The 21,999-nt window shown below is 40.8% G+C and overlaps 1 protein-coding gene and 1 long non-coding RNA gene across 11 annotated transcripts in view; one reads left to right on the forward strand and one right to left on the reverse strand.

Annotated features, from left to right (window-relative positions):
- The window catches only part of LOC309508356 (neprilysin-like), a 159,058-nt gene that overhangs the window by 131,729 nt on the left and 5,330 nt on the right, over positions 1–21,999 (forward strand). For 6 of the 10 annotated variants that reach the window (XM_082182952.1, XM_082182946.1, XM_082182949.1 and 3 more), the window contains one exon: positions 20,174–20,250. In XM_082182952.1, the coding sequence (XP_082039078.1) occupies positions 20,174–20,250 (77 nt within the window). The other 4 variants (XR_014209446.1, XM_082182954.1, XM_082182947.1 and 1 more) reach the window with 2 other exon arrangements.
- The window catches only part of LOC309508536, a 166,443-nt gene that overhangs the window by 106,294 nt on the left and 38,150 nt on the right, over positions 1–21,999 (reverse strand). The gene's annotated exons all lie outside the window — the stretch shown is intronic.

The following is a 21,999-nucleotide window of genomic DNA, read 5'->3' on the forward strand; positions in this document are numbered from 1 at the left end:
TTAAGCAGACTTTTGATATTATTGGTCCTAGTATATTGACTTTAATTAATAGAAGCTTTGAAACAGCAGTAGTTCCAATGGAATTTAAGCATGCTTTAGTACAGCCTCTTTTGAAAAAAATGAATTTGGATCCAAATGTTTTATCTAATTACAGGCCTATCTCAAAATTGCCATTTTTATCTAAACTTCTTGAAAAAGTTGCATTAAACCAACTACAGACTTTTCTGGTACAAAACGAGATTTTTGAAAATTTTCAGTCGGGATTTAGATCAAACCATAGTACAGAAACGGCTTTGTTGAAAGTTTCAAATGATATCTTGCTTGCGATTGATTCTGGTAGCTCAGTGGTTTTAGTTTTGCTAGATATTAGTGCAGCGTTTGATACCATTGATCACAATGTTCTAGTCTCCCGCCTAGAACAGACAGTGGGAATTCGGGGTACGGCACTCGATTGGTTCAAATCATTTCTTTCTAATAGGTCGTTTTCAGTTAATTTTGGTCAACAACATTCAAAAGTGGCCCCATTATCTAGTGGGGTTCCACAAGGATCCATTCTTGGTCCAATTTTGTTTTTATTATATATGTTACCACTAGGTTCTATTTTTCACAAGCATGGAGTATCCTTTCATTGTTACGCAGATGACACTCAGGTGTATCTACCGTTGCGGAAACAGGACAAAAATTATTTTGAGTCACTATTGAGATGTTTACAAGAAGTTAAGTCTTGGATGTCTGAAAATTTTCTGCATCTGAATGATAGTAAAACTGAAATAATCTGGTTCGGGGCCCCTGACACTAAAAATTTTTTTGATCTGGGTGAGTTAGCTCCTTTTTGTAAATCCGTAGTGAAAAACCTTGGAGTCCAATTTGATAGCTCTTTGAAGTTTGACAAACAGATTAATTCTGTGGTGAAATCTTGTTTTTTCCATTTAAGATCAATAGCAAAGGTTAAACCGTTTTTGTCCTCCAGTGATTTTGAAAGGATTATCCATGCTTTTATTTCTGTAAGACTAGATTATTGTAACTCGCTATATGTTGGTGTCAGCCAAGCACTTCTGAACCGTCTTCAATTGGTTATAAATGCGTCTGCTAGACTTTTAACAGGGACTCGTAAAAAGCAGCATGTAACACCGATTTTAGCCTCACTTAAATGGTTGCCGGTGGAGTTCAGAATTGATTATAAATTACTGATATTTGTGTACAAATCCTTGCATAATTTGGCTCCATCATACCTTGCGCATCTTCTTCATATACATAAACCTCTTAGGTCTCTCAGATCAGCAAATCAGATGATCTTAGACATTCCAAGGACGAGATTAAAATTGAGTGGTGATCGGGCATTTTCTGTGGCAGCTCCAAAGCGCTGGAATAACCTGCCTCTACATCTCAGACTGGCTCCTTCCTTAGGTTATTTTAAACGAAATCTGAAACTGTATTTGCTAGAATTAGCGTTTGGTTCAGTAGGTTAACTAGTAAGAGGCTCTTTTCAGATGTTTGTTAGTCATTGTTCTGTCTGAAAAAAGAAAAATTTTATTATGAAATTTTATTGTGTGACTGTACAGCACATTGGTCAAAATCACGTTGTTTTAATTGTGCTTTATAAATAAAGTAAATGAAAAAAAAAAAAAAATAATAATGATAATGAATACGTCCTTGGACGTAACACTAAATAAATAAATAAATGAATATGTCCTTGGACGTAACACCCCCACCATTAAGAATACAGACCAGGGACCAAAGTAGTATGTACTTACATATGCTTTCAAAGTTTTAGACCTATGAGTCTACAAACCCCCTAAAACTCCATCTCCCCAGTTCTGGAAAGGGCATCAGCCACGATGTTATCAGTGCCCTTAATGTTGGCTTCCTTTTTAGTGGTGCTATATGATTTCTGATGTTTCAAGAACTTTCTGGAGAAGTAGGATACAGGGTGTTCAACACAGTGAGCATCGTCCTGGATCAGCACAGCGCCAGCACCGGAAGCGCTGGCATCCATTTGCAATTTAAAAGGTAGTTCAAAGTTACTCATGTCCCGATTTTTACTTGGGTAGCGAACCTACACAGTCGATCAACAAGCATTCAAATGGTTCTCGCATAATGGGGTTTATGGGGTGTAAAGGAGCAATGGGAAGCTTCTGGTTCGGCTTACCAGCTAACTGGCAAGCAGCGCACGAGCGGCAGAAGTTAGACACGGCATAACTCAGGCCAGTAAAAGTAGCGAGACACTGGTCTTTGTGACACCCAAACATGCTCATAAGCAATTTTCAAAACATGCTCCCTATATGGTTGAGGCAGAACACAGGGCGTTTCCAAACAGCACAGCAGTAAAGACTTTATGAACTTCTTTACTTACAAGATTTATAATATTAGAGAGAAAATTATAACTATGCAACCGTCTACTACAGTATCGCATCAGACATTGTAGTCTCCCTGAGGAAAAAATTCATTCATTCATTGCTATAGGGGAGGAAGAATTGTCTAAACTCGTTAAATCACCTGAATCGACAACATGTATGTTAGACCCTATACCGACTAAGCTATTGAAAGAGATGCTTCCAGAGGTCATAGATCCTCATCTTAATATCATTAATTACCAAAAACGTTTAAGCTGGCTATGATTAAACCACTTGTTGAAAAAAAGACTACAGAAACTAGTCAGAAACTACAGAATTAGTCAATTACAGGCTGATCTCGAATTTACCTTTTCTGTAAAAATTAATCGAAAAGGCAGTATCCTCACAACTATGTTCCTTTTTAGAAAGAAATGTATCTGTGAGAATTTCCGGTCAGGATGTAGACCATATCATAGTACTGAGACTGCTCTCATTAGAGTAACAAATGATTTGCTCTTATCATCCGATCGTGGTTGTATCTCTCTATTAGTGTTACTGGATCTTAGTGCTGCATTTAATACCATCTACCACAGCATTCTTTTGAATAGACTCGAAAATTATGTTGGCATTAGTGGAATTGCACTAGCATAGTTTAAATCATACTTATCTGACCGTTATCAGTAGCAACTATTGTAGCAGTACAGATGTTACTCACCCAGAATAATACTTTTACCGCCGCCGTTCCCGCAGTGGTAAATTGCGGGTGTGTATTTGTAGCCTCTTACCGCTAAGTTTATTCTCTCTATTGCGCAATCTGCCGCCGAAGCTGGTAGCAAATCAATTCAAATGAAACATTGAACGAATTCATAATCACAATACTGAAATGACTGAAATTGAATTGAATAAATTGAATAATGAAAAAAATTCAACATAAATCATTGCAATAGAAAAATATTAGGCTACAACAATGAGGCTTTGTAAGAGCAGACATTAGTTTAACAGTGTTCAGGCGATAGCTCTGTGGTCAACGCAACAACATGAGTCTCACGGAGCTTAATGCGATCTGAGATCGAATCTCAGTTTAGCCGACAGTGTTTATGTTTTTCCGTTCTTGATGCTTAAATATGTATCTGTTTATTAAAGGCAAGCATCTTGTTTAATTATCAATTGTACATTACAACATAAATTTGCAACATTCCAGTTGAGCCGATGCAAAGACGACGTAAGGAAGACTGTCAGCCACTAGAAAATGAAGATGATCGTCTTTAATCTGCTAAATTATTTTTTTTATTTTTTTTTGTGAATCATTCACGAAATTGAGATGACTGACAGTGATACCCAGCCATAGCAACAGAAGACATTTTTCAAAACAGATAGAACAAATCAGAAAAATACTTACAATAGCCTACAGTATTGCTTTCAATCAATAAACAATGAAAATAACAATAAGCAAAAAATAAAAAATGAAAATGTAAAAGAAAAAGAAAATTAATTAAGTTTAAAACCCATCGCACATTTCAAGGTATAAATAAAGTGTCGGGACAGATTATTTATTTAAAACAGGGTTGCATCGGTTTATTCCCTTCGCGATGCAAAATAAGAAACACAGAATCTTATTCTTGCAACATTTTAAATTTCTATTGTCAAAGAAATTGCAGCTAAGTTAAAAAATGTAAACGATACAAAACGAAAATAGTTCAAAGCAACATAAATTAAGAACAGGCATTTTTCTTTGCCTCTCTCTCGCGCTGGATCTTTTTTTATTAAGTTTCTTTTGTCTCCCTCACTGCGCGCGCCGGGTCTTTCTCGAAATTAAACATTTCAGGGTAAAAACACACCATACAGCTGATAATACTGTATATGTCGCTGTGTGTCATCCACACAAATCACGAAAGAAAAAACTGTAACAAATAGTCTTTGTTGCTTCAAAGATACAGCATGCCTTGCTGAATTCCCCTACAATAAAACGAGGTTGATCGCGAATTAAAGAGCTCTGTATCTGCTAAATTGAAATTGTGTGTGGAAAACCTTTATACAATCAATAAAACTACAATATTTATAGTTTAATAAGATATAGGGCCTACATATGGACTTTTGGAGATTTTGAGATTAATCCTTAAAAGAATTTTGCCTTTGCCTGCTCATCAGGCTGGCTATCCGACACTCTCCATATGAAAGACGGAACATATACACCTCTTGTCCTGCACCCCCACGATAAAGCAACTACTGCCTTCTCCAAACCCCCCACAGGCTATCTGAGACTGACTTAAAACAAAGAGTTTGCAATTCACACTAGATTATTCTAGACATTAGCAATAGGCTATTCAAGTGTTGATAATGAAGGAATTAAATAATTTAGGCTATGTTGTAATATTTCTGTCATAAATGTTTATTACTAAATATTTAATTAGGCCTATTTCAATAATTGAAGAATTAAAACGCTACTTCAGTTTGGGCCAGCTTTTTCCAACAAGCAAAACTAGCCTAAATACAATCTTCAAACGCAAGTTCATTTGTTGTCATGAACAAAAGTTTCAACTCAATATTAAATTCCACAGGGATCTTTGAATCCTTACAACCAGGGTGCGATTTGTGAAAAAGAGTTTATTTTATTTTTTATTATTCAAATAAATCTCGAACCACAGCTCCGTGCTGCTGTTAAACTAAATAACATTTATAGAATAATGAACTTAAATGAAACAATATCGCAGCATTGACAAATACATGTATTTGATCTGTTTTTGCAATTTAATTCAGGGTGATTTAGCCTAGATTTAATTAGAGCGAGATTTTCACCCTTTCCTTGTCCTTTCCTTATTGGGAAGCGCTCACATGATAGCTAAACATTTTTGAGTAGATCATCTGTAGGCCTACCTCGTTTCATATGGATTACATAATCAGGCTTTAGACATATAGACAGGCTTTAGATAGCCGATTAATTTCGTATAGTGACTGAGCTGAGGCAATTGGCTTTCGGTTCATTTTTGTGACGCGCAGTTCCCGGAGACAGAGACGACATGCAGACAAACTTTTGTCGTTAGCCTAATATGAATAAATTGTACAGTTTTGAACGATGTAGGCTACTCTACTCTTATCTGTATGACCGAAAAACTACAGAGTAGCCTATTAAGTTATTTTAGCTGTAAGAGAAAAATAAATCTAAATGAACGCGCCGCCGCGTTTGTCGAACACTAATTCAACATGCCAGAATAAAACCTGGCTTTAGAACAATGCATAGCGCCACTCGTCGTGGTGTGCCAAAACACTTAATTATAAACTTCAACATTTCATTCAAAACAATCTCAAAACGCTTTGTGACATTTTGAAAAGCCATGCATGCATTACTGCCACTGGAACCATGAACGTAATAGAATAATGGTTCTGATTTTATTGTTTGTCGTTTAAACGCGGCTGTTGCATATCTGTATTTTATATATTTTATGTGGTCTTTTGAATTAACATTATATATATTTTTTTTTTTTTTTACAGAACTGCTTTTGAAATTACGATTGGAATTATTATAGGCTACAGAAGTAAAGTCATTGTATAATATTTGTTCCTTAGTGTAAAATGGAAATGCGTGGTAATTTTATTTTATAAATATAAGCAAAAAACTATGGTGTAACAGAGTTTTAGAACTAGACAAATCTCTCTGCATCAATAATAGGCTATAAATGCATTATTAGGCTAATATAAAAAAATCAGTTGTCCAAGTTGGTTCGGGATTTGAACCCGTGTCATTTAAATGATCGAAACGTACGTTCTACCACTCGGCCATGACTTTACTGGTTGAGAAATGCCCAAACGTTCTAATGTGTGTTCGCTTACACGAGGGAAAAGCGCTCTACATTCGTCTCGTTCTTCAATAGAATAGTACAAATAATCAGCTTCATTGCACATAATTTAATTGTGTTTGTTATTTTTGGTATCAAATTTGTTTTTGTGTTTTGTGTGTGTGTGTGTGTGTGTGTGTGTGTGTGTGTGTGTGTTTTTATCGCACTGCTCCCCGGGGAATAGGCGTGTCGCTCACCAACGTCTAGGCCTACAATATGAAATAGCCTACAGGTTATAATCGTCTCTATTTTTAACTTGTTATTCTATTTTTCTGGCCTTATAAAATGTTCTATTCTGTTTACCATAGTTGTAGTATTTCATCCTTACTGTTAATTGACATTAACCCCACTTACGGCAATTGAGAAAATGCAGCAATTGCTGCTGTTTTGCACAATATCCCTTTGCGCCACCTGGCGGTCATTTCGCGAATGACTTTGAAATGCGACTGGTTTATTTTATTTATTATTTTCGCCGCGGTAGATTTGCCGCGGTGGCTGGCGCGGCGGTAATAGGCATTCTGGTTGGTTACCATCTGTAAATGAAGAGATGTCATATCAATCAAAAGTTCAATATGGAGTACCACAAGTCTCAGTACTAGGACCGTTGCTGTTCACTCTGTACATGCTACCCTTGGGAGATATCTAATTAGTTTTCACTGTTATGCTGATGATACTCAGCTCTATATTTCCCAGACGAAACGCACTAATTCACAAAATTAACGGAATGCATAGCTGATATAAAAAATGTAATGACTAGTAATGTCCTACTACTTAATTCTGAAAAAAACAGAGTTTCTAATTATTGGGCAAAAAACCTTTGCACGTATTAACTCAGAATACTGTCTAACAATTGATGGCTGCCCTGGATGAACCTGGGTGTGCTCTTTGATACCAAGCTTTCATTTTAAAGCCACATTTCTAGCATCTATAAAACCGCATTCTTCCATCTTAAAAATATATCAAAATTACAACATATGCTTTCAATGAAAAATGCGGAACAGTTCATGCGTTCATGACATCAAGACTAGATTATTGTAATGCTCTACTGGGTGGTTGCCCTGCATGCATAATAAACAAAGTTCAGTTGGTCCAAAACGCAGCAGCTAGATTTCTTACTAGAACCAGGAAGTATGACCACATTAGCCCCATTCTGTCAACACTGCATTGGCTCCCTATTAACCCCCTGAGGTTGGCTCGTTTTTTTTCTTATCAGTACAAAAGAGACTCAAAATATTGATTTTGATCTTACATACTTGTGTTTTACATCATTCGATCCTGTTAAGTGTGTATTTTTTTTTTTTTTTTTTATACTCACAATAAAAACAAAGTGTTGTGCTTTTCGCCAAATAAAGAAAAATAAACATGATGCGAGTTCTGCCTTCTCTCTGTCAGTGAAGTCCATTCTGAAACGCGTCCAAAAATGAACTGTAACTCAGCGAATACTTCTCTCACAGACACGTGAGATATGTCTTTATGAAGCTTGAATTATCTTATTTTAAATGAAGTAATTTATATAAAAAACAAATATTCTCAGCTTATGTAATCCATTTGAAAGCAAGGAGAGGTACCGTTTTTTCGTTCTCCCTTCATTATCTTTAATGAGCTGAGGCCGCCCCGCCCCCGGCGCTATTCACATGGTAAATAGTTTAGGTGATCTATGCATCGCACACGCCCCCCGATCAATGCCATAAAAACACAAAGTTTCTTCATCAGATTCACTGATAGTTCATCGCGTTTAGAGAGGATGGCACGTTACTCCGGTAAAGACGCCCTTCAGATGATTCTGGACAGCGAGGAAGAATTCACCTTTTCCTCAGAGGAAGATTGCAACTCGGACGACGAACGGCAGCATTTTCAAGAGCGAATTGATCCCGCCGAGGATACAAGTTTGGAGTAAGTTGTTTACTGTTATATAATTCCTTTTCTGATAATATAGAAGTCATATGAATATTCAGACTATATTTTGCCTAGTTTTGGCTAGCTTTTGACATCTTACAGGAACGATTGCCTTACAATATTCCTAACATTCGTGTATATGCTCAAGTGTAAATTTTTTTTAAATGTGATATTTCTCTTTAAACATATTTGTATATTAAATATATTTCACTCAGTTTTGATTAGCTTATGACACTGATTATCATGCTAAAATACTGCCTTATGCTTAATGTAGCTTGTTTGCGAATATCTGCTTAGGTTATATAATGTGATTTAGTGCAAATATATTTCAGCCTCCGGTAAAATATGTGATACTGTCTAAATACATTATATTTTTATATAAATGTTCGGTTTTGGTTTGCCTATGACACTGTTTATCATGCTTCAATACTCAATACTTATGCATAGATGTTTGTGAATACAGGTGTAAATTTTTTAAATGTAGCGATGTGTCGTGCGCAAACGATCCGTTCATTGCGTGTCACTAAATGCGTGCGGCCTATATGGCCCATCAACAGATACTCGCGGTGACGCGGTCTACGGCCCATCAATAGATATTTCTCCGTCCTATGGCCCATCAACAGATATATACATTGTGCATCCATAACCATCAATTGCTCATCAGTTTACTTTGAATAATGTATGCTAACAGTTTTATTTTGTTGTTTTTTTAGGAATGTGTCTGCATCAAGCTCTCCTTTTCCAGCACCTCGCAGAGGGGCATGCACAGGGCTTAATTTGAGCCAGAACACGCCGGAACATGTTCCGTCACCTCCGACGTTGGATCCGGAACCTTTTTTATTGGATCCGGCACCTCCTGTATCACTATGGAAAATTAATTGCCTAAATGAAAAAATTAAATGACTGTTTGTGTAGTGTTCAATGTTGTTATTTGTTTTCATATTCTGGGCTATCTGATTTTTTGTACATAGCATAGCCTACTTAGTTATGATTTTAGTATAATAATGATTAATAAATGCACGCACAATTATCCGTGAACTTGATTTGAACAAATGCCTTTCAACTGTGCAAAATTCAGAATTAAATGAATGTGCAGCAATTTGTACAAATAGAGAATTTGTAATCCTACTTTACTGTTGTAGCCATTAAATAAGCGTATTTAGTTTCATATTTGTTAAAATATTATAATGTTTGTTTTTTTTCCATTTATGTCGATTTATGAAAAGTGAACAGCACGAGTAAGATAGGATGCGCAATATGAGACATGGAGTGGGTCAGACATGATTTTGACCACTTCATTAAGTTTTGTTTTGTAGAAAGCCTTTCTTTAAAGTGAATTTCGTTTTGTATGAATTGTATCTTAATTTTAATAAATTTTCCATCAACCAATTGCCTGTATTTAATGAATAAGAAGCAAATATAACGCGCGGTCACTTGCATTGCACGTTAACTGGAGCGCATCTCATCCTAACTTAACGAAACTCAGTGTATGCCTCACACAAACGTGAGAAATACATCAAATACACAAAGCTTAAAATGTCTTTAAACAAATAATTCAAAACAAAAAAAGAAAAAGGCTACTCTCTGATTATGTAATCCATTATGTGCATTTCTCTCTATAGGCGCGTTCACTACGGAGATGGCGATCGTCAACTTCATCTTTGCAGTCAACACTGTCAGAAAACACTAGTTTATTAATAAAAATCAATGCACGTGTCACCGGATTTACAAATGCACATCTTGCTTGTTGCACGCACACATATTATGTCGAAATAATGAGATATTATGTTGAAATAACATTATTATTAATAATAGCCTACATCTTTTAGAATATTTGATTGAATGCTGAATGTTGCACTTGTTCAATTTAATAAAATTAAAACTTTAATTGTGATCATTAAAATAATTGAATATTAAATATTTAGTGGCCGAGTTTTGCGCTGCTCCCCCTGTCAATGATCTAGCACCCCCTCAGCACATGCGTTAAAAATTATCTGGTGCCGCCCCTGCAGAGAAGCTACGTAGGTAGTGTAATTTTTTTTTTTGTTCCGTTACCTCCAACCCCCTTTTTGAGTCGCCGGATCCACCCCCCCTCTGCGCTCCGGGACCTCCCACTTTACAAATTAAGCACTGGGCACGCAGGTGTCATTCAGTTCTCAGTGCGATCGAGAATCATACTGAGTAAGTGCATAGATGTAATATTTTACAGATGAAATGTAGCCTAATTGGGTTTACATCATCATAATATAAAAGTAGCCTACCTGTTCTTGTGTGAAATGAATACAATTTCTTTAACTGTGTTATCAGCATGCTCACGTGTTTTTTGTTGTTGTTTTTTTTAAGATGTGACAATGAACATGTCCAAGCACCTGTCCCGAAGAGAGCCAAGGCTAACCAGCAGGCAAGCAACAGGCAGTCCACTCTGGCATGGAAAACAGAGACTGATGTTGACATGGTTCCACAGACTGTGCGATTCCATCCTGCACGGGAAACTGGACCATAACTGAGCTCTGTTGACTCACATTCGCCCATGAGTCTATTAAAAAAAAAATTTCAGAAAGTGCTGTGTCAACTCTGCGCCACAACACCAATGCTCAGGCTGCCAAGGCAACTGCAAAGGGCTGCAAATATAAATGGACAGATATCAGCATCAGTGAGATGTATCGCTACATTGGGTTGCTATTTTACATGGCCATGGTGAAGGTCAGCTCCATCAGGGACTACTGGCGGCAAAGCAGTGTTTTCTCCATACCCTTTCCAGCTACAGTTATGTCCTGGGACAGATACCGCACCATTTCATGGAATGTGCACTTGAGTCACCCAGATGCAGATATGGATAATGACAGAAAGAGGGGCACAACTGAACATGACCGCCTTTTCAGGGTCAAACCTCTCATGGACACTATTCATCATGCTTGTAAAGCCATCTATCATCCTAAAAGAAACTTAGCTGTGGATGAAAGAATGGTGGCATGCAAAGCACACAGGTATGATGCAGTACATGAAAGCCAAGCCAACCAGATGGGGTTTCAAGTTGTTTGTTCTTGCAGACTCATCGAATGGATACACTGTGGACTTTTCTGTGTACACAGGAAAGAACAACTTTCCCACAGGCCATGGACTGTCATATGATGCTGTAACATCTCTTTTAGACCTCACATTTTTGGGTTCTGGGTACCATGTGTACATGGACAATTTTTATACAAGTCCAAAGATCCTAAAAGACTTGTTTGCAATGAAGTTTGGTGCATGTGGAACTCACAGGGACAACAGGAAGGACTGCCCTCGGAATGCAGCTAATTCACTCTCTAAAAAATCTGCCAGGGGATCCATCAGGTGGATTCGGGATGGACCTCTTGTATTTTTGAAGTGGATGGACACACGAGAGGTATCTGTCTGTTCTACCATCCATCCTGCTTATACAGGAGACACTGCGCAGAGGAGGGTGAAAACACAAGATACATGGAGAACAAAGACATTTCCATGTCCTGCACCTGTGACTGCCTACAACAAACACATGGGGGGTGTTGACCTGTCCGATCAGCTGATACAGTACTACATAACACAGCACAAAACCATGAAGTGGTACAGAAAGATTTTTCTACACTTCTTGGACATTGCTTCCACCAACTCTTCCATTGTGCACAAAGAGCTACATGGTAACTTGTCCCATAAAGAGTTTATGGAGCAACTTATCACAGAGCTCTGTGGTGTGTCACAGAAAACGGCACCAAAACGGACCAATAGTGACCATGTACCAGTTCCAAGAGCTGAGCTGACATCAGATGACAGGGATGTTGCCACAGTTGGTCGCCGCAATTGTGTGCATTGCACAGCAGTGCGTGGTAAAAGACAATTAACACCATGGAAATGCCAGGCATGCAATGTTCACTTATGTCTTCAGTTGAACAGGAACTGTTTTCAAGAGTGGCATAAAGATGTGTGACTGTATTCAGATGTGTGTGCTCTGCTGACCACCTTCCACTAACCATCAGGCTGTATAGTTATCATAGTTATTACAATCCCGTGTACTGTATTTTGCATGAATGAGGATTTGTGTTGGACACATATTTTTGTGTGTTGCAGTTGGTATTATGCCATACGGAATCTGCCACTGAATCTGTTTTAACAACGACAGTGGGGCTTTGACAGCCTTAGTCAAATGGGTTTCGTATGGTCAGGTTGTGGTGTTAGAGTTTTAAATTGTAATAATATAAAAAATTACAATCAAAAATATAAAAAATAATAAAGTGTCCAAACTATTGACCGGTACTATATGTTTATATATGTTGCACTGTGGTCTTGCGAGGCACAACATTTAGTTCCTCCACATAGAGGAATTACAATAAAACAGATTTGAAAAACAAAAACCTTTGAATCTTCTCTCATTCTTTGTCTAGGCTGCCTCACCGCACCTTGATGGGCCATTAGCCATTGGGGGAGTGGTCTTTAGTCACACCCCTGGTGTGAATCATATTAATATTCATGGCCATTAACACTCCCATGCATACAGCAGTGCTGACACAAAAACTTACATGCAAAAATAAAATCGTTATATTGTTGTTTGTGAAAGAGTGGTCAGAATAATTTTCACATAATTTTTTAGTAAAAATTCTAGCCTACAAGAATGGTACACCTGATGTACTCATTACATCATAAGAAAAAATGGCATCTACGCTAATGTTAGGGCCAATCCCAATTCTACCCCTTACCCCTTCACTTTCCCCTTCCCCTCTGTTTTGCGTGTGCACGTGAAGGGGTAGGGCTGTCTCAATTCTCTTTTGGTTGGAGGGGTAGGGGTAAGGGAAAGGGCCAGATAGCCCTTGAAACGAAGATTTTTCGGGACCACACTTCAAACGAAGGGGTATGAGAAATGTACCTGCATACACTGGCTACAGAGGCAACATGACTGCCAATAATCATTTTCTTTGTCACATTCAATCTTGTGTTCATATTTACGGTCATGTTCTTCAAAGAAACGGTTGCAAAAAAATCGTTAAAGTTCATTAACAATATGACGCGTGTAAAAAGCAAAAGTTTGAAGCGAAGTGGACGCGCGAATGAGGCGAATTCGCGTCCACCGCGCCACACTAAACGCCTAATTCGCGCCGCAAGATCTCCAGACGCGCGTTAATGCGTCTTAACATTGAAATCACTCGCGCCAGACGCTCTATTCGCGTTTGGTGTAGGGCTGTCAAAATAGCTCAAAAATGACGTTCGAGTATTCCCTCTAAAAAACACACGAATATTCGAACATCTGGTTGCGCATTTTGTCAATGACGCGCATTACATCAATAAGGACAAATTAATACAAAGAGATACATAACTACTTGTGTAGGTAGTTAATTTAAGTTTAAACATATTTGACAATGTATTACCAACACAAAACCAAGTAAATAAACTAATGGCCAAGACCGCAGACCTCAATCGCAGGCACTCTCTCCCTCTCTCGCTCTCTCTGCGCATAACAGTTTAAATTAACAACAACAATAAGCACATGTTGAGTGCTGATCAAGAGTTTTGTGCAAGCAATTTAAGGTCGCGACTCTTGTCCCAAATATAGCAGGCTTCATTCAGTGATTGAAACAAATTTATTAACATTAATTGAAGTTTTACAGTATAGAACCGACATTGAAAGCTCCGAGCGGGCTGTGCTGTGGTAAACATGGAACTTTTCCGTTTAGGTTCATAAAAAATAAAGTGCTATTAAAAAAACATTCTTGGTGCTTGTATAAAAAAATAAAAAAATAATTGTCATTATGCCATGCTCATTTGGGTGCACATTTTCGAGATGTGACTTCATGTTGCTAGTGGTCGAATGGTATGCTAGCTGTATCTTACATAGCTTGCATACTACTTTATCTCGCGGCTCCACAATTTTACCTTCTACCGACCAAAATCCAAAGTACTTCCAGACATGGCTTTTTAGATTTTGGGGGGTTAAAATCACTTTCTCTGCTGCGGTCGAGTTGGGCTCTGCACTTTCTGCCATCTTCCATAAGTCAACTTTCAGCAGTGACGCTGTGCTAGACAGTGCGACTCGTGTGACCTATCCCTGACGCCTCACGGCAGCGCGCCCACTCGCAAAGCAGACAGCCACGCCTCTGCTTCCGCGGGCGTGTTTTTCCATATTCGAAATTCACATTCGAATATTAATTTTTACGTTCGAATTTCTGCTTTTTAAAACTATTCGAATATATATTCGAATTTAGAATATTCGTTGACAGCCCTAGTTTGGTGTGAACGCAGCTTTTAGGCGTCGAAGATATTGTCATCTCCGTTGTTTTCTGCAAACTTCAGAAGAAAAATACAAAAAATAGCTGTAACTCACGCAAGACTACAGCTGACGACGGCATCTTGGAAGTTTGTGATAAACATTGGCGCATCTCCTGTGACGTAGGCGCTAGCGACGATGTATAATGGCATGTAACGGTGTAGTAGTGGTGTCCCATTTCTTAGGGGAATATTTTCACCCCTACACCCAGATGGAAATGGATAATATTCTGATTGTTCCAATCCAATCTGACTTCTGACCTGTAATGCTGCCTGAATCATAATCATACACTGTTCGCTCGCCAACAAGCCCCCGACTGAGCCTGGGTTCTCCCAAGGTTTTTTTTTCTCCATTCTGTCACTTGATGGAGTTTTGGTTCCTTGCCACTGTTGCCTTGGCTTTTGGCTTCTTTAGTTGAGGACATTTAATATTCAACAATATTATTGATCTGCCTTACTTAAGGTGGACGATGATGCAATTTTCTTCTAGAAACAAACTTTGTTGTATTATTTTCATGTTATCACTGTGAAGCTGGTTTGATACAATCTGTATTGTAAAAAAACGCTATATAAATAAAGGTGACTTGTGAAGTGGAGCAGGACAACGTCCCACCAGTACTTGTTTCGGATTCTCACACCCAGACGATTAGTTTTGGGTGCGGGGAGGGGCATTTTTACTGCGTGATAAATATAAGCAGCATAGCACAACGATTCATATGCTCATTGTCTCCAAATTGTGACCAGAAATGGATAAATAATGTCTGCTGTTTAAATCAAATAAAGTTCCAAAGTAGGAGAATGGTTATTATGCGCAAACAGTGGGAAACGTCTCGGTTACTAATGTAATCCTCGTTCCCTGAAGGAGGGAACGGGAGACGTTACGTCAACATGACAACGTAATTGGGATCACTATAGGGAGCCCTATCATCTTCGAGTATCTACAGAACGAGCGTGCGTGAATCGCATTACGCGCCCCGCCCCACAACGCGGGTATAAACAGGAAGCAGGTGCACGCACTCTTTGTTTTTCGCTGAGGAGCCGATAGCGTGACGTCTGTTACAGCGATGGTCAGCAACGGTGGCGACGGGATGTAATGTCTCCCGTTCCCTCCTTCAGAGAACGAGGGTTACATTAGTAACAGAGACGTTCCCTTATCAGTCGCTCACGTTCGACATTACGTCAATGTGACGACGTAATTGGGATCCCTATGGAAAACGCCACGGTTGCTGCCACATCCAGCGCCCTACGCAGGACTCTCAGATTCCCAACTGACTGGGGCGGAAGGCCTGCGTAGAGGGAGTTCAACTGCTGTTCAGTTATAACCCACATAGTGGAACTCTTGGATAACACTGGGAAAGCATGCCTTTCCAGGGGAGAGGAACGCTGCGGAAGCCACATCCTGCCCGTAGGGAGGTAACATGTGGAAAATACACATATGGACTGGCTGGTTAGGGGCAGTACGACATATGGAATGTCACTGGGGTGGCTCCAGCCTGAGAATGGGGAGACTACACCGGCAGTGATAGCAGAGCGGACTCTGCCAAGAGAAAGACATGGGCTCACCGCAGGGAGCTGGTCGTGGAAGAATACACATATGGGATCGCCGCAGGGATCACAACATATTGAACCCAGCCTAGCACAAGTTACACAAGCATACAAGCACTAGGCCTGGCGTCGGACACTCTGCAACGTACGACTGCCGAAGGGCTGCGGAGGAACTATACAGGGTTCGCCTAAGTGGGGAACTCGACTGGAGCAAAAGGCGCACGTATCTGCTCCATTGGAGGGGAATGGCACAGCAAGCCGACACGAGCGGGAACTTCGGTGTTACCGGCTGGTTGAAGCGAGCACACAGGAAGAAACCAGCTCAACATTCAGACTATAAAACCTAGCGAATGTGTTAGGTGTCGCCCAGCCTGCAGCTCTACAGATATCTTTCAGTGAGGCACCATGTGCCAGCGCCCAGGAAGAAGCGACACTCCTAGTGGAGTGGGCTCTCAACCCTGGCGGGCAAGGCACGCCTTGGGCTTCGTAAGCCAAAGAGATGGCATCCACTATCCAAGTGGGCCATCCTCTGCTTGGAGACAGCCTTTCCCTTCTGCTGGCCTCTGTAACAGTGAACTCTGTGAAGAGCTGGTTTGAGGTCCTGAGGCTTTGCGTTCTGTCCACGTATAGGCGCAGAGTGTGAATGGGACAGAGAAAAGCCAGGGCTGGGTCTGCCTCCTCCGAAGGCAGTGCTTACAGGTTCACCACCTGGTCCCGGAAGGGAGTGATAGGAACCTTGGGCACTTATCCGGGCTGGGGTCTCAGGATCACGTGAGTTAGCCGGGCCGAATTCTAGGCACGATTCGTCAAACGAAAATGCATGCAGGTCCCCTACCCTCTTGATGGAGGCCAATACAACCAGAAGTACCGTCTTACAGGACATCATTTCTAACTCCGCTGACTGCAAAGCGAAGAAACGGTCTGTGTCGAGGGAGAATCGAGACATGAAAGTACGCATCCTTCAGGTCAATCTCTGCAAACCAATCTTGAGGACGGATGCACTTGAAAATGCGTTTCTGCGTAAGCATCTTGAATGACAGCCTGTGAAGGGATCGGTTCAGGACACGCAGGTCCAAGATTGGTCGTAACCCACCGCCTTTCTTGGGTACAATGAAGTACGGGCTGTAGAAGCCGGTCTTCATATCGGCTGGAGGGACCGGCTCGATCGCGTCCTTCGTCAGTAGGATTGCGATCTCTGCCCTAAGCACAGGGGCATTGTCCGCCAGAACACGGGTGAACTGAATGCCCCTGAAGGCTGGGGGACACCGGGCGAACTGAATCGCATAGCCAAGTCTGATAGTACGGATGAGCCAGCGAGACAGGCTGGGAAGCACTAGCCAGGCTCCCATACACCGTGCAAGCGGGACCAATGGCACCACAGACATACGGAGGGGCAGCGCGGCGAAATGCAGGGACCCGACTCGGATGGCGTAGCGCCCCGGAGTGGGGTCGGAATGTGTGGTGCAACATGTACCTGCTTCCGTCGATGGGCAGAGTGAGTGTGCGGAGGCGTCAGTGCGTCTGGAACACAGCCACTGCTGCTCGCTGGCGATGAAAGAGGGGCCTGAGGGTGACAAGGCATAGCGTCGTTGACTGCCAAGCGCACCCTCTTGAGACCCAGAGGTTTCAGAAACTGCTCTTTTATTGAAATTGTGGGTACTTTTTGGGAACAAAAAGAAAAGTAAAAAAAAAAGATTATCCGCCGGGGGAAGGAGCAGCGCGTTCACCATCTCCTGAAGAGCAGTCTGATCCATCTCTGGGTTGCCTGTCTCAGGATCGTTTGCACCTCCGCTTGCCTCCTGGTTTGGCAGCGGCCTGGACAGGCGGGGCCAACTTCCTGCGGCTTGCTCCACGCTGAGGCCTGGGTGATGGCTGTTGTGGTGGCTTGGCGGGAGCGGAGGACGCCACAGGAGGTGGGAGCAGCAGCAGTCCGCTGGGGCAGGATGTGCCGGATGGCCTCCATCTGCTTCTGGGCGGCCGAGAACTGCTGGGCAAAGCTCTCGACCGCATCGCCGAATAACCCAACCTGGGAAAGAGGGGCATCCAGGAACCGATATTTATCGGTGTCCCTCATATCCGCCAGGTTGAGCCAAAGGTGGTGCTCCTGGACCACCAAGGTGGACATCACCTGACCGACGGAACATGCAGTTTATTTTGTCGCCCGGAGGGCGAGGTCAGTTGCCGCACGGAGCTCCCAGAGGAGCTCTGGGTCAGAACCACCCTTGTGCATGTCCAGAAGCGCCATGGGATGGAGGGTGGAAGCAGCCTGTCCACAGGCTCTGTAAGCCTTCGCAGTAAGACCGGACGAAAACGTACATGCCTTGGACGGGAGGCATGGGTTACCCCGCCAAAAGGAAGCGGATGCTGGACACAGCTGCTTCGCAACAGCACGCTCCACTGGCGGGACATCCACATACCCCTTAGCTGCTCCGCCATCGAGGGTGGTGAGGAGGGAAGAGCCACTAGGACGGCTTCTGGCATTATACGCCGCCGTCCACGTCCTAGTGAGCTCCTCATGCACTTCCGAAGCCCTCACGGTAATCCTCAGTCTCCTGTCCTCCAATCCTCACCCTGACTAAGCACCAAAGTAGGCTTATTCCGAGGTCCAGAATAGGCACTAGATCGGGGCATAGGCACCTCCCTTGAGGTATGCGAATGTCGATCTCAATGCTGCCATAGTCATATTCCCGCAATGGGAACATGAGCTATTCAGAAAAGCTGCCTCAGCGTGCTGAATGCCCAAACATGAGAGGCAGCTATTGTGGCTGTCTGCTGGCACCGAGGAACAATCGCAATTAGAAACGCACAAGCGGAATGACATCCTGAAAAGGACGCAGGGTCACGCTTATGTTGCTCTTTTTGTGAAGAAACAAAAACAAAAAATGCTCTCTTATTGCCTTCTCACAGTTCTGAGGCACCCAGGGAATGGCCGCTGTGTACTAGTACAATTTCAGGGAAACGCCCACCGAACCGACACAATACTCTTAATGCTGTTATAACAGCAGTTGTTTGAGCTTTGAGCTCGCGGCCACTCGCTGTTCGTGCCGTCACATCAACACTGGAACAGAAGAAGGAGAAGAGGGATTCTTCAAAGCAATTGGAGTCTGTATTTCAGAAGACCAACAGGAAACTCAGCTCCGAAGTGAAAGACAAAGAGTGGGGCCAGGGCGCGATGCGATTCACGCACGCCAACGTTCATTGGCTCGTTCTGTAGATACTCGAAGATGATAGGGCTCCCTGAAGTGATCCCAATTACGTCGTCACATCAACATAACGTCGAACATGAGCGACTGATAGGGAACTGTATATTTGTCAAAAAATCTACTCCGATTTGAAGCTTGTGTGACATTTAAACGTGCACATCAACCCGATCACTTGTTTAGCATTCATATAAACACTACATTCAGATTCATCAAATGGAATGATTTCAGTCCAACTGAAACAAAAGTTGTGCATGTAAACATAGCCAGTGAGGGACTTACAAGTTAATGGGGCTAGTTCATAAACGTTAAATTTCTCTGTTAACCACAAAGATGTGAACAAAATGTGTGACTACACAGAAATGATTAGTAATTTTTAATAGTAAGTAATTTTTGTACAAAGTGTAATAAAATTGTACAACTGCATTGCCATGACAACATATAATGCCAAATAAAAGTTAAATGACATCTCAAATACATAACCGTTTTAGCAGTAGAATTATACAATTTTAATCTTCACATATGTGACCCTGGACCACAAAACCAGTCACATAGGTCTTTTTTTTTTTTTTTACATTGAGATTTATACATAATCTGAAAGCTGAATAAATAAGCTTTTCATTGATGGTTTGTTAGGATAGGAAAATATTTGCTCGAGATACAACTATTTGAAAATCTGGAATCAGAAGATGCAAAAAAATCGAAACATTGAGAAAATCGCCTTTAAAGTTGTCCATTTGTGATTGCGATTGTGCTGCATTCACTCACAAAAATAAATGTTTTATATATTTACGGTAGGAAATGTACAAAATATCTTCATGGAACTTGAATCTTTACTTAATATCCTAATGATTTTTGGCATAAAAGAAAAATCGATAATTTTGACCCATACAATGTATTGTTGGCTATTGCCACAAATATACTCGTGCGACTTATGACTGGTTTTGTGATCCAGGGTCACATATCTGCTTTTAATGTACATGTTTCTTTTTGTTTAAAATTGCATTATGACAATATTGAATGTATTGAACTTCTGCATAGGACAGATGAATGCCTCAATGAAGCTTCTTGAACATTTGTATTTTCATTCAAGGTTTGGTGTGGAACACATAGACCCGAGCATGCTGTCAACTCCATCAAAACTGATGTCCACAGTCCAGGGAAGTTTAGGTACATTAACTTTCTTTCACTGACAGTGATGCATTTCTGCCTTTATACATTCAGGGGCGGTTTCCCGAACAGAGATTAAGCCTAATCCTAGACTAAAATTGCCCTTTAAACCAGATTAACAGAAATCTGCTTTCTCGGTCAAGGCTTTAAATAGTCCTAGATTTAGTTTAGTCCAGAGTTTAATAAGCTGATTTCCTGGAGGAAGACTAGAGTTACTCCAGGACTAAATCGAGGTTTAAATTAAACCTACCAGGAGGCAGGTTTAACTTCAGATTAACATTGTGTTTCAAAGTGGACACGTGTATTACTTGGACACACACACACACACACACACACACACACACACACACACACATACATATATATATATATATATATATATATATATATATATATATATATATATATATTCACATACACTGAACAAAATTATAAACGCAACACTTTAGTTTTTTCCCCCATTTTTCATGAACTCGAAGATCTAAGACTTTTTCTATGTACACAAAAGGCCTATTTCTCTCAAATATTGTTCACAAATCTGTCTAAATCTGTGTTAGTGAGCACTTCTCCTTTGCCGAGATAATCCATCCACCTCACAGGTGTGGCATATCAAGATGCTGATTAGACAACATGATTATTGCACAGGTGTGCCTTAGGCTGGCCACAATAAAAGGCCACTCTACAATGTGCAGCTTTACTGTATTGGGGGGGTCCGAAAACCAGTCAGTATCTGGTGTGACCACCATTTGCCTCACGCAGTGCAACACATCTCATTCGCATAGATTGATCAGGTTGTTGATTGTGGCCAGTGGAATGTTGGTCCTCATGGTCCTCATGGAATGGTTGCTCTTCAATGGCTGTGCGAAGTTGCTGGATATTGGCTGGACCTGGAACACGCTGTTGTATACGCCAATCCAGAGCATCCCAAACATGCTTAATGGGTGACATGTCTGGTTAGTATGCTGGCCATGCAAGAACTGGGATGTTTTCAGCTTCCAGGAATTGTGTACAGATCCTTGCAACATGGGGCCATGCATTATCATGCTGCAACATGAGGTGATGGTCGTGGATGAATGGCACAACAATGGGCCTCAGGATCTCGTCACGATATCTCTGTGCATTCAAAATGCCATCAATAAAATGCACTTGTGTTCGTTGTCCATAACATACGCCTGCCCATACCACAACCCCACCGCCACCATGGGCCACTCGAGTTTATATACAGTATACATTTCATTTAAACATTTAATTTTGTTTTAACGCCATTGTATCAGGTTTCTACAACCGACTTTAAATGGTCACTCTTTGACTTCCTTTTCATTTTGAAATATGTTTCAATCTAGTAACCCAGTCATATAGGACTTTCACTTCCCATCATGCTTTGCACAAGGCTGAATTGGGAGAGTAAATTTTTAAGTAATATTTTATGCATTTTTTTAGCAAGATGAGAAAACGGAGATACTTGTTAATGTTTAATGTTCTATTATGTTGGTATTTAAAACTTTCTGTTATGTTAGTATTATGTTAGTATGTTAGTAAGTGTTGAGCCCGTGCTTGGATCGAGGACCTGCAACCAAGATTTCTGTTTGTATTAATAATAAAGCAACCACTATGGTAGTACTCTAGCTGAAACCAGTATTGCTTCTAGACTGCCAACACTGAACACCACATGTGCTAAAAAAAAAGTTATAGTAAGTTTGTTATGTAAATCACAGGAATAAACAAGAAGTATTAATTGTAGGATTATTT

Source organism: Leuciscus leuciscus, assembly GCF_965113295.1.
Source record: "Leuciscus leuciscus genome assembly, chromosome: 10".
NCBI lineage: Eukaryota > Metazoa > Chordata > Actinopteri > Cypriniformes > Leuciscidae > Leuciscus > Leuciscus leuciscus.